This window comes from Cucurbita pepo, chromosome 14 (assembly GCF_057944985.1).
Source record: "Cucurbita pepo subsp. pepo isolate OVF chromosome 14, ASM5794498v1, whole genome shotgun sequence".
In the NCBI taxonomy this organism is placed as follows: domain Eukaryota; kingdom Viridiplantae; phylum Streptophyta; class Magnoliopsida; order Cucurbitales; family Cucurbitaceae; genus Cucurbita; species Cucurbita pepo.
Window position 1 is genome coordinate 11,977,480 of NC_141811.1, and position 14,988 is coordinate 11,992,467.

A 14,988-nucleotide genomic window follows, 5' to 3' on the forward strand; every position below is an offset into this window, starting at 1 on the left:
TATTTCGCGATTTCTCATTCACTATTAATTATGAACATTACTAAGCATTCCCAAACTGATCCAAAGCAACAATATTTATCGATACTTACCACTCAACCATAGTAGCTTTAGTATTTCTAGAAAAGAGTGCTTAAACGAGAAGATATATTCCAAATAAACGTTTTTTTAGTTCAATAAACTCGTGGGTTTAACCGTGAAAAAATGTAACTCAACAATAATTGTAATAACCCCCCAAAAAAAAATGAGGTCCCTTGCTTCCTTTCATCTTAAACGATTCGAAATCAGTCGGAGAATACATTTCTAATGGCTCTAAGTTGGTATTTCGACTGATTCAGCTTGGCCTATACGCTCGAACTCTTTCCTACTAGTTTCAACTCTTCGAAAGCGTTTAAGATTGATATGATTATCTTTTAGCTAGTTTAAATTATTTTGTCAAATTAGGTGAATCAATTACCATAATAGAATTCTCACGTATGATTGTAGGATTTCTTTGGTAGAATTAAATTTCACAGAAAGAACCTAACATCAAGAGAGGTCGTAGTGGTTTCTGCCTAGACTAACCAATTAAGTGGCTCAACTATTTGGTTGGTTAGAAAAATTTATTTATGTATGATAACACGTGCCCAGTAGCCATGCATGTGTCCTATGTTTGATATGTTAGATGATATGATATATGTTGTTATATGATATGCCAAATAACATTATGAAACGTCAAATTATGTTACTATGAATTCTGTTATGTTATGAAATATATTATGATGTACTAAGATATGAACATGTTAAACCATGATATGTTATAACATGTTAGGGGTTGTGCATATTTGAACACGTCATAAACTATGATTTGAAAGTTATGTTATGAATAAAATAAGCGATTGAGGGCGCAAACAGATGATGGACTTGGAAAAACAGAGAGATGGGTTAGGTGAGGGCTGTCCAATGTGGGTTTGATCGAGGGAAATCAGGAGCAATGCGTGTTGATGGCTGGGGCCACTGAAATCAAAAGAAGAAGACCAAGTTCACCGCTAATAGATATTGTCTACTTTGACCTGTAATGTATCGTCGTCAGCCTCATGGTTCTAAAACGCATCTACTATTGAGAGGTTTTCCACCCCTTGTAAAGAATGCTTCGTTCCCCCTCTCCACAACCGACATGGAATCTCACACTGCCCAATGTTTGACTCTGATACAATTTGTAGCAGCACAAACCCACCGCTAGTATATATTATCCGCTTCTGCCCGTATCACCATCAGCCTCACGATTTTAAAACACATCTACTAGGAAGAGATTTTCCACACCCTGATAAGAAATGTTTCGTTCCCCTCTCCACCAAACGTGGGATATCACATCTGTAGCAGTAAAGAAAAAAACCCGTTTGAACTTGTATGCTAGGACAAGTTAATGAGCCTTTCAACTCTTACAAGAAGGTCATCACGTAACCATGAAGTTCCACTTAGGTTGACCTAAAACCTGTTAGCTCGATACAAAACGATATACGTTCAACATATAATTGTCGAAACGATCTAATGAAATTATGTTTAGAATCGAGATCAAATACAGTTTATACATGTCTAATAGGGTCAGCAGAACATCATACATATATGGTGCACAAATGAATTTTGAATTTTACACATAGATATTCAAGTAGAGCTATCAGAATTCTCACAGATCACAGAATCACCTATTTCAGCGCAACCAAATCCAAAGAAATTAAAGAATTCTCCTAAAAATGATATTAAAATTGAATTAATAGGGACAATCTTGATATGAACCTAAATGAATATCATATCATATGAACTCAACTTCATGGCCTTTCCATGAGAAAAGGAGACATCCCAATCTGTATATGATTTACCACAATCTTCAGAAACTCCTCGTTCATGGAGTAATGTTAAAGTAGGCAATTTGAACTGACTATAAATAAAGCTAACCAGCAGCTGAAACATCAATAGAGAATCTAGAAACGTTACGGTTACGGTTTGCGCAATTCATGTTAGGGACAGAATCCAGGACTAACCTCTATACATCGAGATGCAAAACACTAACCCCTTCGATGACACCGAACGCAGTACACTGTTAAGTTGGGCGAGCAAGCAGCTTCATTATTGATTTCGACTACCCCATAATTGATACATCTGCATATTATGAATTGGTTGGTTGGCGTTGGTGTACATTCCCGGCCCCCGGCTTAAAGGGCTTCCACCATTGTCGTCGGATGAGTTATTTGAAGCGCCTTCAGACGGACAGCCTGCTGCCACAGGTGTGTTAAAGTTTAACATATTGGGTGATGTAGAAGATGGCCCAGATTTCTGTATATTATCGTCTAGCTTTTTCCCGTCGACGAGAAAGCTACCGACTATGACCTGATTTTGCACCAAAAACATGGTTTAAGGCACAAAATCCATCTAAAACGGGAAATATCAACATTATGTCAGGCTAGTACCTGAACTGTAGATGCTGCTGTTAGCATGTTGGTCACTCCACCAAGAACTTGACCATCTGCACTTGCTAGAGACACACTTAAACCACCTGTTCGACTTCGATTACCATTATTGTCGGAAATCAAGAAGGAACCTGATAGAGAGATGATTTCGTAGCGGCCCTGCATTAGATTTTGAAGCAATAGAATTGATGATGCCTTGCGTGTAATGAAAATAATACAGCTAGGATATATTTTATTTTTACTTCATTTCAAGGATCAATGAGTCGAGATCACCCAAATAATTTTTCTTAACGTTCGGGTAAAACTACAGCTAGATTAAGTTCTTTTTCCTTGGATAAGCCATAGAAACTTTTTGAGGTTTTAGTGATACAGAACAAATGCTTATATGCATTAAAAACGAACTGCGTTGAGTGCACGTGCTTCGTTTTCTCTCGCTTTCAAAGCATATTTAACGGATAAATAAGATGTACAAAAAGTTGAAACCCTCACAACCAAGCCAACAGAATATGAAAAGCTTACCAATTGGCAATAATAAATAGAATAGCTGCAAAAGAGTTTAAAGAAAATCGTAACGGCCCAGGCCCACTGCTAGCAAATATTGTCCTCTTTGAACTTTCCCTTGCGGGCTTCCCCTCAAGGCTTTAAAACGCATCTGTTAGGGAAAGGATTCCACACCCTTATAAAGGGTGTTTCGTTCTCCTCCCCAACCAATGCGGGATTTTCACAATCCACCCCCCTCCGGGCCCAGCATCCTCGTTGGCACTCGTTCCTTTCTCCAATCGATGTGGGACCTCCACCAAATCCACCCCCTTCAGGGCCCAACGTCCTTACTGACACACCGCCTCATGTCTACCCCCCTTCGGAGAATAGCCTCCTCGCTGGCACATCGCCCAGTGTCTGGTTCTAATACCATTTGTAATGGCTCAAGCCCACCGCTAGCAGATATTGTCCTCTTTGGGCTTTCCCTTACGGGCTTCCCCTCAAGGCTTTAAAACGTGTTTGCTAGGGAAAGGTTTCTACACTCTTATAAAGGGTGTTTCGTTCTCCTCCCCACCCAACGTGGGATTCTCACAAAAATATATCCAGAAGAAGCTACAAGAATACCAGTCTCAAAGCTCATCCCTTAGCATACAATCACTTGGAACATTCTTCCGTTTCTTGCGTTCAAATATTCTAAAGCATTTGAAAAGGATGGAGACACTAAAAAAGATAAATGCTTCCCAAAGAAGAAACTTGAGTGATTGAGAAATAGTAGAGTCGACCTCTGTAACGACCTTACTGTTTCTTTTAAAATACGACCATTACTACGTGTATGTTAATGACTACTATGCGAACAAAACCATTTAAAACATGAGATTATGACCTAAGTACAGAAAACTAACTAACATGACTTTATTCAATGGCCTCCACCGTGACATTGGTACATGATGCTCTTGCTTTTACCGGAAAAAATGATAGACATAAGATGAGTATTTAAAAATACTTCGTAAGCAACTCCACTATTGAGGTCAAAAAATGCAATTACATACAACATGGCTCATGGCGGGTGACACTTACTTTTCCTAACTATTCCTTAGGTTTTACTCTCTTTTTCAAGAAGGATTAGATGCATAGTACTTAACTATAAATAGTTCACGAACGCACGTAAGAGTCCACTAGGCGGGCTCATATACATACCACCTAGGCCTGACTATGGGCTAGCACACACTCACGCTGCTGGAAACCAACAAAAAAGAAAAGAGAGCACATAATATTGTGGTCACGCATCCGTATGTAACATAAACATACATGAGGTCCTGTATTGAAAATTATTGTACAATGTAATGATGTGATAGTACTTCCATATTTTTCATGAAATGAATTCCTAATGAGACGTGCTTACATGTTCATACATGGTGCTGACATAGTATCTCATAGGGCATATAAACATAATCATAGTCATATAAACATGAGTAAAGATCAGGAAGTACATGCATCACGAAGGCTCACTCCAACATCATAACATAGAATAATATCACATAAAAAAGTCGTAGTTTACATGATATTCGTGCTTTGCTCAATTCATCCAATCTATACTTCACTCAGTTCATCCAATCTAGTTCGTCATTTAGTAAACCGACTTACAGTGTTAGCCTAAGCCAATGTCATTTACTTCCATTAGTTGGTAATAACCTAATTGTATTTGTCGTGGTCTTATTCCACCTATGACGTTTTATGGCATTAAACTTGGAACACATACAAGAAATTAGTTTCACCTAATTCTCCTAAATTGATCCAAAACAACTCTTAATATATCAAATTGGCAAAACAATAGCCTTACTAACATCAAATGTCTTCAATTACTTCAAAATCAGCTACGAAATGGTCCTAAATAGTGAAATAGGGTCAAAACCCAAAAACAAAGTCGTCCAAGCCAAGGAAGCCGTTGAGCCGAGACGCCATCCAAATGTTTAGAATCGGCAGCTTTGTTTTGGATTTTTGACCTTGTACTACCACTATGGATCATTATAGAACTGTTTTTTAAGTAATTGAAGGCAATTGAGGCCAGTAAAGCAACGGTTTTTCAAATTTGATGTATTTAGAACTATTTTAGATCAATTTAGGAGAATTAGGTCGAGTTAGTTTCTTGAATGTGTTCTAAGTTCGAAGCCATGGACATTATAGGTGGAATTGGACCACAACAAAATTACTAGGCTACTGCCAGCTAAGAGAAAAGTGAGTGACAATAGCTTAGGATAACCTTGTAAGTTGATTTCATGTCAGAACGCCTACGGGCTAAGTTGGATGAATTGAAACATGATTATCAAGTTGGATGAATTGAAACATGAATTATCACGTAACCTATGGCTCTTTTAAGTGAAATTATTCTATCTTATTGCTCATGTTTGTTATATTGCTATAATTATGTTTATGCCCTATGAGATGCAATGACATGCCATATATAAGGAGCATAAACGAAATACTATGAATATGCAAGCACATTTCATTGGGAATTCATGTCATGAAAAGTATTGAAGTATTATGTACATCATAACATTGTATCGTGATTTTAAATACAGTACCTCATGCATGTTATATATCACAAATATTAATTACTTCTCCAGTATGTTACGTACGCACGCGTACACCACGAAATTATACATGCTCGTGTCTTTTCTATTGGCTTTTGACAGTGTAAATGTGCACTAGCCCGTTGTTAGACCTAGGGTATATATACGAGCCCACCTAGTGAGTGCATGCATGCGTGTATGAACCTTGTATAGAGAAATACTATGCATTCAACCTTATCCAGAAAAGAAAGTAAAGACCAAGAAACAGTCAAGAAAAGTAAGTCCTACTAGTCATGAACCATGTTGCATGTGATTGCATTTCCCAACCAAAAAAAAGTCACTTAATGAGTATTTGTAAATACTCATCCTATGGATCATTTTTTCAAATAAAGGCAAGGGAGAAATATACAGATGACGGCGGCGCCACCTGAGAAGGCTATGGAATAAAGTCAAGTTTTCCGCACTTAGGACATAGGTCCTTTGTTAGGGTAGATTATTAGTATTTCTATTTCTGAATTTTAATAAAGGATCGGACGAAATAGAACGGTTGTAACCTCCTCCCTCAAGTATCTCATTAATGACCCTTGCCTTAACTTGCCTCGAGATAAATAGTTTCGCTCTAAACTCCATTGGTATATAGTCACTTGTGAGTCTCTCCTTGAAGAAATTGCCATAGAATCTCAAATCCTACACCGTTGCAAGTCGATTTGGAATGAACCTCATACTAAGAAAGTCAAGATGTTCATCTAGAAGCTTTTCTACGAAAACCAGTCAGCCCCTAGTCGGTCGTATGTGCTATGTAAGAACAAGACGGAAAATTACCAACGTTTGTTTATCCCCTGCCCCCTCGTCACTGCTTTCTAATACTATTTGACCTCTACCTTCAATCACTCCAGGTGTGCTCCCAAAATCTTAGGGGATTCTTTCTGCCACCACCTTTTGGTCACACCTTCATAAGGCTAAAATCCTTAATGGTCAATGCTAACTTTTCCTTCTTTTAGGACGCTCGAAAAGAAACGGATAAGATACACTACAAGTACTACACATATTTAAAACAGAGGAGATTACCTTAACTTCCATGTAGATAAGCCCGAACTGCTGGTCAGGGGTGACCAACACCATGCACTCATTATGTACTAGAACAAGCTACGGCAAGAAGGTTAAGAGAGGCAAAGAGTACATACAGGAATAGGATAGCTAGCCTGAGCTACAATCTACAAGCGTTCGATGTAAAGTGACTCATGCTCCGAAGGAAAACCAAAATCAAGAGTAGATGACGAGTGACAGCATTAATAAACAAGAACATGATGTGTATGCATATGCACATAAGCTTAAGCAAATCTCGAACATGGATCTTTCTATGTTTTGGAAGTTAATGTGCAGGACGGTACAGTTAATCGACATCAAGACCGTATAACTTGGGAAAATAAAAAACTTGCCTCGTATGTCACACTACCAGCTGCGGGTTGGTGAAGGGTAACATTGCAAACAGCACCATGGGCAGAGAGAATACAAATGGTTCGCGGCCCCTGCTGTGAAAATGACATAACTTTTGAGGCAATATCCTGCAAATCAATGAAAAGGCATCCTGTTTAAAACAAGTATCAATTAACCTTCAAACTAATAAACCCATATCCATCTTAAGGAAGGGGAGTAAACTACGAAAACACATTCGATAACCCACAAATCTGTACCATGGAAAACTTCTCTAAGATCATATAAGAGGATTATTGTAATTGCTTTTAAAATTCTGAATTCAAAACGTATCTCGATATTAAACTTGACTGACAAAACTATATTTATGAACGATCGTATGAGTCTTAAAAGATGTACAAATTTATCCAAATTTGACATCAGAACAATGTTGATGTGCGCAAACATGCCCTCACGTTCACGAACATCCAAAAAATAAAAGAGAACACGTTTTTCCGAATAACATTTGCTAGAATGTAAGACAATATGTTAACAATATACGATAAGATCATTAAAGAAATATGAAGCTGCTCGACAAAAAAGGATTGAAGGCCTTAAATTTCTTGCCTTCCAGAACAGATCAATTTTCATAAAGGTTTAAAGAAGAAAGAACTGCGTTATTTTAAAATATTATCAGAGCAAAAGAGGTAATCACAATCTAAAGCAAAGCAGATGAACACCAGAAGAAACTCAAAATTCATCTAAAAAGAACAAACGGAGCATTCGGAGACACATCCTACCAGAAAAACAAACCAATTAGCGACGAAGATAACACAAGCGAAAGATATCTTTAGAGTTTCATATGCCAAATATCTTTGTTGATGTCTCTTTATGGGATATCGCTTGGTAAATGGAAGAACGAGATTTAGCAAAAGACCCAAGGAATGGAATCGAACCAAACTGAACTAGAAAGTTCCTCAAAACTTCCTTCGAGGAAAGTCTTTTTTCTCTTTCCCGACCACTCCAAATTCTACTCCAACTAATAGACCAGTCTCCACCCTCACACCACACAATTCTAGACTTCTACAATGTCGAGAAGTCTTGAAAACACCAATATAAGAGGTTGTTGAGTGATGAAGTGTCTTCTCGAACCTAATTACAATCACCATCAACATGTACAGTTCATAACAAAGCTCCACTCCGAAACGAGGATTAGGGAACTGTTTCGACTTCGGATGATCAAATATTAACATTAGATATTAAAAATGACAAGAAATCACAATATTGAACTCTACAAATGTGGATCCAATTCAATGCAAAACCAAAGAGGAACATGAACAACGCTTTGAAACGTATAACAGTTTATCCAAAAAAGAAAAAAAAAAAAACTTAAGCATCAGACCCCGAAAACTTGCCCGTATAATCGTGTGTATATATATATATATATACTTACACATTTACACATCCACATTCTCAAGGAGTTATGGTGCATCAGCCAGTGTTAAATCTACCATGATTGTAGAATCTTAATATCTTATCTTAAACAAACAGCCTCCCAGCTCACTTGATTTAATGAACTAATGATATTTTCTGCAATAGAATCCCAAAAGATCGACCAAGGGAATAAATAATATTGAATACCATTGAATCGACAATAAAAATTTGAAAGAAAACAGATAAGATCAAATCAAATTCATCAGCAATATAATATACAAAAGAAAACAAGTTGCTTATACCTCTCCTGGATTCACCAGAATGACATGCGGAGTAAAGCCAACACCGCCAGTCCCTGTCCACCGGAATAACACCATTATTCAAGCACAAAAAAACAAGAAACAGCAGCAAAGGCATAAAGATGATTACCCAAAGCATCCATTTGCTTCTTCCCTGTACCGGGAGGCCGTCCTCTGTTCTTCTTAGGGCGAGGATCTGAGGAGTTCATGCCGGAAGAATCGCCGGGAACGGCGGAATTAGTGATGGTTGTTGGCGCTAAACCCAAGGCGATATTCCCATCAGGGGAATACTTTCTGGGTCGGCCTCGCTTCTTCTTCCCGGAATCAATGTTAAACCCACCAGTCCGCAATTCGGAATGCGATCCATCATAAGAAGCCGTATTGGGAGACTCGGATGGCTTAGAAGCGGACCCCATCATGGAGTTGAAGGGAAATCGCGAGGAGGAGGACATGATTTGAGCAGCGGCGGAATTGGGGTTAATCATTTGGGAAGAATTGTTGGTATTGGGTAAATTTGAGGAATAGGAAGCGTTGCCCATCATCCTATTTGGTGGAGTTGATTGTTGGTGATGTTGATGAACAGAGGGCATCGACCTCTCTCGTGAATCCATGGCGGAAAATCAGATGGGGGAATGTGGGAAGAACGGAGAAAGAACCCCTTACTTGTTCTTCGATTTTTGTTTGGATTTATAAAGGAAGAAGCAAGGAAAAGGACATTGTTGGTTCAGTGATTCGTGTTGCTAATTTGTTCGATCAGTGGTTAGTGACAAGTGAACAGACAAGGAAAGGAGAGACAACCAAACCGCGGAATGGGTTTTGTCTTTTTTAGGGTTTTAGTTTTCTTTGCTTTTTTTTTTTTTTTTTTCTTTTTTTTTTTCCTCATTTTGTTCTTCCTTACGTCTCACCGTCAACCTCACAATTTGAAAACAGATCTCACAATCCACTCCTTTTGGAGGCCTAACGTCCTCGTTTGCACATCACCCGGTGTCGGTGTCTATCTATATTACCATTTGTAATACATTGTTTACTTCGGCCCATGGTTTTAAAGCGTGTATATTCCGCGGAGGTTACCACACCCTTTTTCCACGCCATTAATGTGAAATTTCACACAAAAAAATGTGTAACAAACTCTTAAATTTCCGAAGTTGAACCCAGCCGTATTTCGCTGTGTATTCATTCTCTTGACGTCACGTATTCAAATCCGACTAAAAAAAAATAATAATAAGCCATAACTTTTCAATTTTTGTTTGACTTTCCATCACAAACAAAGAAATTTTAGGGATAATGATTAATTATGAATTGAAATTAGAAAATTGATTGAATTGTTCATCATACGCTTAAGAGATCCAACCGAGCCCAAGAACATGATGAACAGCTAAGAACGTTAAATTACTTCTCTCTCCTCTCTGTGCCGCCATAAGCATGCGTTGGATTCAACTCAACTGGGTGGTGGAGAAGCATCAAAGGGTAAGATTTCAAGAATTGTCTTCTTCTTTGGGCTTCTCTCAGCCACGTTTGCCTCTTCTTCATCTTGTGAAGCCCAAATTCACTCCCATTTTTCTGGGCTTTCCCCCTTTTAAGATCCCCTTTCTCTAATCTCTCCCACTCCAATCCTGTTCTTCACTCCCCCGATTTTGATCTTTCCATTTGTTCTTCGTTTCTGGGGTTCTAATTGCTTTTTGTTCATCAGATTTCATCGTTGAATCCTGTTGAGTTTTGATTTCTTGTTCGAGTTTTGTATCTGGGTGTTGCTGAAATTTTGTTCTGGTAAGGTTTTTCCTGTTTCTGATGTGAAATGTTGACTGTTCTTTGATTAATTCTTTGATATGAATGTATAAAGTTGTTTAGAGTTCATTGGATCTTTGTTGTTCCCTGAATGTATCTGTGATTCAGAATGCAGCTACTTAGCATTACAGGCGATTTTGTAGTTGTCCTGTTTGAAAGGAGTAGCAGTTCATGAAACCTGTTTACTTCCATGTTCATAATTGTGTGGCTCTTTGCAAAATAGTGTTTCTACTGCTGCTTGGATGACTTGCTAAGTAAGGTTGCTTCTGTTGTGTAAAGAACTATTCTGATTTCTGATTGTTCATGGAGATTGATAGAATAATACAACTATACATCAAGAAATTGAGTCCACCGCTAGTCGATATTGTACTCTTTGAATCTTTCTTTTCAAGCTTCTCTTCAAGGTTTTTAAAACGTGTTTGCTAGAGAGAAGTTTCCACACCCTTATAAAGAATATGTCGTTCCTCTCTAACCGATGTGGGATCTCACAATCCACCCCCCTTCAGGGCCCAGCGTCCTTGCCGACGCAATCGATGTGGGATCTCACAACTCACCCCCATTTGGGGCACAGCGTCCTCGCTGACATACCGTTAGCAAATATTGTCCCCTCTTTGAGCTTTCCCTTGTGGGATTCCCCTCAAAGTTTTGAAACTTGTCTGTTTGGGAGAGGTTTCCATTCCCTTATAAGGAAAAGGAATGTTTTGTTCCCCTCTCCGATCGATGTAAGATCTCACAATCCACCCTCCTTAGGGGTCCAGCGTCCTCACTGGCACGCTGCCCGGTGTCTAGCTCTTATACCATTTGTAGCAACCCAACTCAACCCACCGCTAGTAGATATTGTTCTTTTTGAACTTTCCCTTCTAGGATTCCCCTCAAGATTTTGAAACGTGTCTATTATGTAGAGGTTTCCACACCCTTATAAGGAATGTTTCGTTCCCCTCTCTAACCGATGTAGGATCTCACAATCCACCCCATTAGGGGTCCAGCATCCTCGCTAGCACACCGCCTGGTGTCTGGCTTTAATACCATTTGTAACACAGCTCAAGCCCACCGCTAGTAGATATTGTCCTATTTAGGCTTCTCCTCAAGGTTTTAAAACGCGTATGTTAGGGAGAGAGGTTTCCACACCCTTATAAGGAATGCTTCGTTCCCTTCTCCAATCGATATGGAATCTTACATTTCATCTGGTTTCAACTGACCTTTGCGCTAATCTCCAACCGATGCGTATATGGATTAACCTTTTACCATCCCGGGAGTACTATAACTAAAAAAACGAACCGACAGGAAGCGAGTAACTTTGAAAGGACACATAACACAAGTTTGTAAACTAGAAACTGAAGATTTGAGGTAGTGAGTCAGTCTTTGTTGAAGGGTTGTCAAGACTCAAAAACTCCATTGTTGTCTCACAGCTGACCAGTGAATTATAACATTTGAATCTGTAAGATGGGAGACGTGGCCAAGGACCTCACAGCCGGGACGGTCGGAGGAGCATCGCAGTTGATATGTGGGCACCCGTTCGATACTATAAAGGTCAAGCTGCAAAGCCAGCCTGTTCCACTTCCTGGCCAGCCTCCCAAGTTCTCTGGCGCCATGGATGCTGTCAAGCAAACTATAGCAGCTGAAGGCCCTCGAGGGTTGTACAAAGGTATGGGAGCTCCGCTCGCGACTGTGGCAGCCTTCAATGCCGTTCTCTTTTCGGTTAGAGGACAACTGGAAGGACAGTTAAGGTCTCAACCGGGCGTTCCCCTAACTGTCAATCAGCAGGTGGTTTGTGGAGCTGGGGCTGGGATTGCTGTGTCGTTTCTCGCTTGCCCTACCGAATTAATCAAATGCAGGTTCGTCGTGTCGATTCTATTCAAATCGCTTTACCACCCCGCCTTAACTATAAAAGATGGTCTGCTGTTACAGATTGCAAGCTCAAAGTGCATTGGGACAATCCAGTTCAGCTGGTGTAACAGTGAAGTATGGCGGGCCAATGGACGTTGCTCGACACGTCCTCAAGTCGGAAGGTGGTGCAAGAGGTCTATTCAAGGGACTCGTTCCGACTCTAGCCCGTGAAGTACCTGGAAATGCTGCCATGTTCGGCGTGTACGAGTTGCTAAAGCAGCAGTTTGCAGGTGGTACAGACACTTCGAACCTCGGAAGAGGCTCACTGATCGTGGCTGGAGGATTAGCTGGAGCTACCTTCTGGTTCTCCGTCTACCCAACCGACGTCGTCAAGAGTGTAATTCAAGTAGACGATTACAAAAACCCGAAGTACTCGGGTTCTATCGATGCATTTAGAAAGATCCTAGCTGCGGAAGGAGTTAAAGGGCTATACAAAGGCTTTGGCCCTGCCATGGCCAGGAGTATACCTGCAAATGGCGCTTGTTTCCTGGCTTATGAGATCACTAGATCAAGCTTGGGATGATTATGAATCCGCTCGAGTTATGTATTCCTTCTGATATTTAATTGAACCATTAAAATTCTTCATTTGTCACGTTCAAATCTCTCGTAAACATGTTTTTAATCATTTGAATCGATTTTGATGATATGAAAACTACAATTAGACGTGTAAAACTAAACATTATAGTGATTTTGAATGATTAAAAGCATAGGTATCGATCAGGCAGTGTACGGTTGATAGACATTATAGTGATTTTGAATGATTAAAAGCATGATAAGACAGTGTAGGGTTGGTTTCGAGGCATCGAGAAAACGAGGCAAAGTTAGATGTGGATTCTTAATGTACGTTTGTAATTATATGAAGATTTATTCTTTTTAAATATCATAATTTTTTATAATTTCTTTATTAAATATTTATATTATAGAAAAGGAATAAAAAAGAGATATTGGTGATGGCTGCTAACCAATCACATTATTCAATTGGATGCTTCATGTGCAAATCAAAGCAAAAAGTTTTTTTTTTTTTTTTAATTAAATAAAAATTAAGCCATTTTTTAATTAAAAAAAGAAGGAAAAAAAAACTTTTTTTTTTTTTTTTTTTAATTTTAAAACAACAAATTGCATTAAAAGTTGAACAAAAAATGCGGTAGATATCATTCGAGCCAATGTTAAGCAAAGGCCAAGGTCGGGTCACATGACGAATAACTACTCTCGGAGGAGCCATGAGGAGGTAGACTCCGACCCTTAAGTTTAAGTCGTGTAAATTCTTTTCTCGAAACTGGTCAATAAGAGAGAACAAACGTTGCTACTAATCGAGATGCTAGTAACTCCAATACAGTAGTGACAGGTACACTTGGACACGTTACCACTAGTCGAGATGATAGCGACGGATACACTTAGAATTAGTATTAATTGAAAGACACGGAACCGTATTTTAAAAAACTAGAAATAACAAACATAAATTTTATAAATAAAAAATAATCAATCGAATATGATTGATTATTGATTAATAACCCCAGGTGGCGAAGAGCCGGCATCGAGGTGCCAAACCTTCCCGTCGATGTGAGCTATTGGGGAAGATCAGCCTGTTATCCCTAGAGTAATTTTTATCCGTTGAGCGACGACCCTTCCACTCAGCACCGTCGGATCACTAAGGCTGACTTTCGCTCCTGCTCGACAAGTGGGTCTTACAGTCAAGCTCCCTCCTGCCTTTGCACTCGAGGGCCAATCTCCGCCTGGCCCGAGAAAACCTTGAGTGAAGGCTGATAGTAGTACACACTGTGGTATATATGGAGTCGTGGTTAATTGAAAGACATAAACCAACCCGAGTTGTTTCAATTGGTTTAGACATATATTTTCGGTAAAATATTTATATTTTGATATTCCGATTTTACCCTCAGCAATCGAAATCACAAACGAACAAATAATGAAACAAAGAAGAGGTGAGGTCCTTGCGCTCTTTCTTCTTCCTCTCACTCTCATCTTTATATTCCGCAAAAAATTAAGAAAGGCGTGAGAAGAAGATTTTGGGGGAAAAATGGAAAAGGACTACAGCGGCGAAGGCGACGGTGAGGTCTCGGCGGTGGTGACGGAGCAGCAGCAGCAACCAAACTCCGATGAAACTTACCTCACCACTTATCATCTCGCCGCAACGCCTTCCGGCCTGACTCAGGACGAGTTCGACGAGTTGAGGGACTTAGTAGCGGAGTTCCACATGTACAAACTCAGCCGCGGCCGGTGTTCTTCCTTACTGGCGCAGCGCGTGCAGGCGCCGCCGGATGCCGTGTGGTCCATCGTACGGAGGTTCGACAAGCCGCAGAGTTACAAGCACTTCATCAAGAGCTGTACGGTGAGCGAAGGATTCACAATGAAGCTAGGTTGTACGAGAGAGGTTAATGTAATCTCAGGCCTACCAGCGGATACGAGTAAGGAGAGACTCGATATTCACGACGACGAGCGGCGCGTCATCGGATTCAGCATCATCGGCGGTGAGCACCGCCTCCGGAATTACCGTTCGGTGACTTCGGTGCATCAGTTGGAGCGGGACGGCAAGATCTGGAGCGTGGTTTTGGAATCGTACGCGGTGGATGTTCCGCCTTTTAAACCTAAAATAGATCGTATATACTAAATTAGTCTAAGATTTACTAGTGTTATGATTTGAAGGGTTTGTTATCAAAT

The 14,988-nt window shown here is 39.8% G+C and overlaps 3 protein-coding genes and 1 long non-coding RNA gene across 8 annotated transcripts in view; 2 read left to right on the forward strand and 2 right to left on the reverse strand.

Annotated features, from left to right (window-relative positions):
• Nucleotides 1-1,768: 1,768 nt before the first annotated feature.
• LOC111810193 (AT-hook motif nuclear-localized protein 8) lies at nucleotides 1,769-9,443 on the reverse strand. The gene is made up of 5 exons (XM_023696804.2): nucleotides 8,771-9,443; nucleotides 8,644-8,696; nucleotides 6,934-7,059; nucleotides 2,445-2,603; nucleotides 1,769-2,364 (listed from the first exon to the last, which is right to left on the reverse strand). Exons 1-5 carry the CDS (start codon nucleotides 9,249-9,251, stop codon nucleotides 2,104-2,106), a joined length of 1,080 nt encoding a protein of 359 aa, XP_023552572.2. The 5' UTR covers nucleotides 9,252-9,443; the 3' UTR covers nucleotides 1,769-2,103.
• A 514-nt stretch (nucleotides 9,444-9,957) lies between these two features.
• On the forward strand, nucleotides 9,958-12,937 carry LOC111810732 (mitochondrial carnitine/acylcarnitine carrier-like protein). Of its 5 annotated transcripts, none has more exons than XM_023697497.2 (4): nucleotides 9,958-10,107; nucleotides 10,331-10,407; nucleotides 11,869-12,260; nucleotides 12,334-12,937. In XM_023697497.2, exons 3-4 carry the CDS (start codon nucleotides 11,869-11,871, stop codon nucleotides 12,833-12,835), a joined length of 894 nt encoding a protein of 297 aa, XP_023553265.2. In that variant the 5' UTR covers nucleotides 9,958-10,107; nucleotides 10,331-10,407; the 3' UTR covers nucleotides 12,836-12,937. The 5 variants fall into 5 exon arrangements, with proteins under 5 accessions (XP_023553265.2, XP_023553263.2, XP_023553266.2 ...); XM_023697495.2 differs by having other exon boundaries at nucleotides 9,959-10,107; nucleotides 11,835-12,260; XM_023697498.2 differs by lacking the exon at nucleotides 10,331-10,407 and having other exon boundaries at nucleotides 9,963-10,107; nucleotides 11,835-12,260.
• Nucleotides 12,938-14,164: 1,227 nt separating this feature from the next.
• LOC147789599 (uncharacterized) overlaps nucleotides 14,165-14,988 on the reverse strand; it is a 1,543-nt gene continuing 719 nt past the window's right edge. The window contains exon 2 of the long non-coding RNA XR_015411638.1: nucleotides 14,165-14,906. This is a non-coding gene — a long non-coding RNA (uncharacterized LOC147789599). The remainder of the gene's footprint in view (nucleotides 14,907-14,988) is intronic.
• Nucleotides 14,348-14,988, forward strand: part of LOC111810242 (abscisic acid receptor PYR1) — a 1,726-nt gene continuing 1,085 nt past the window's right edge. The window contains exon 1 of the mRNA XM_087117255.1: nucleotides 14,348-14,899. Within this exon, the coding sequence (XP_086973381.1) occupies nucleotides 14,348-14,899 (552 nt within the window). The remainder of the gene's footprint in view (nucleotides 14,900-14,988) is intronic.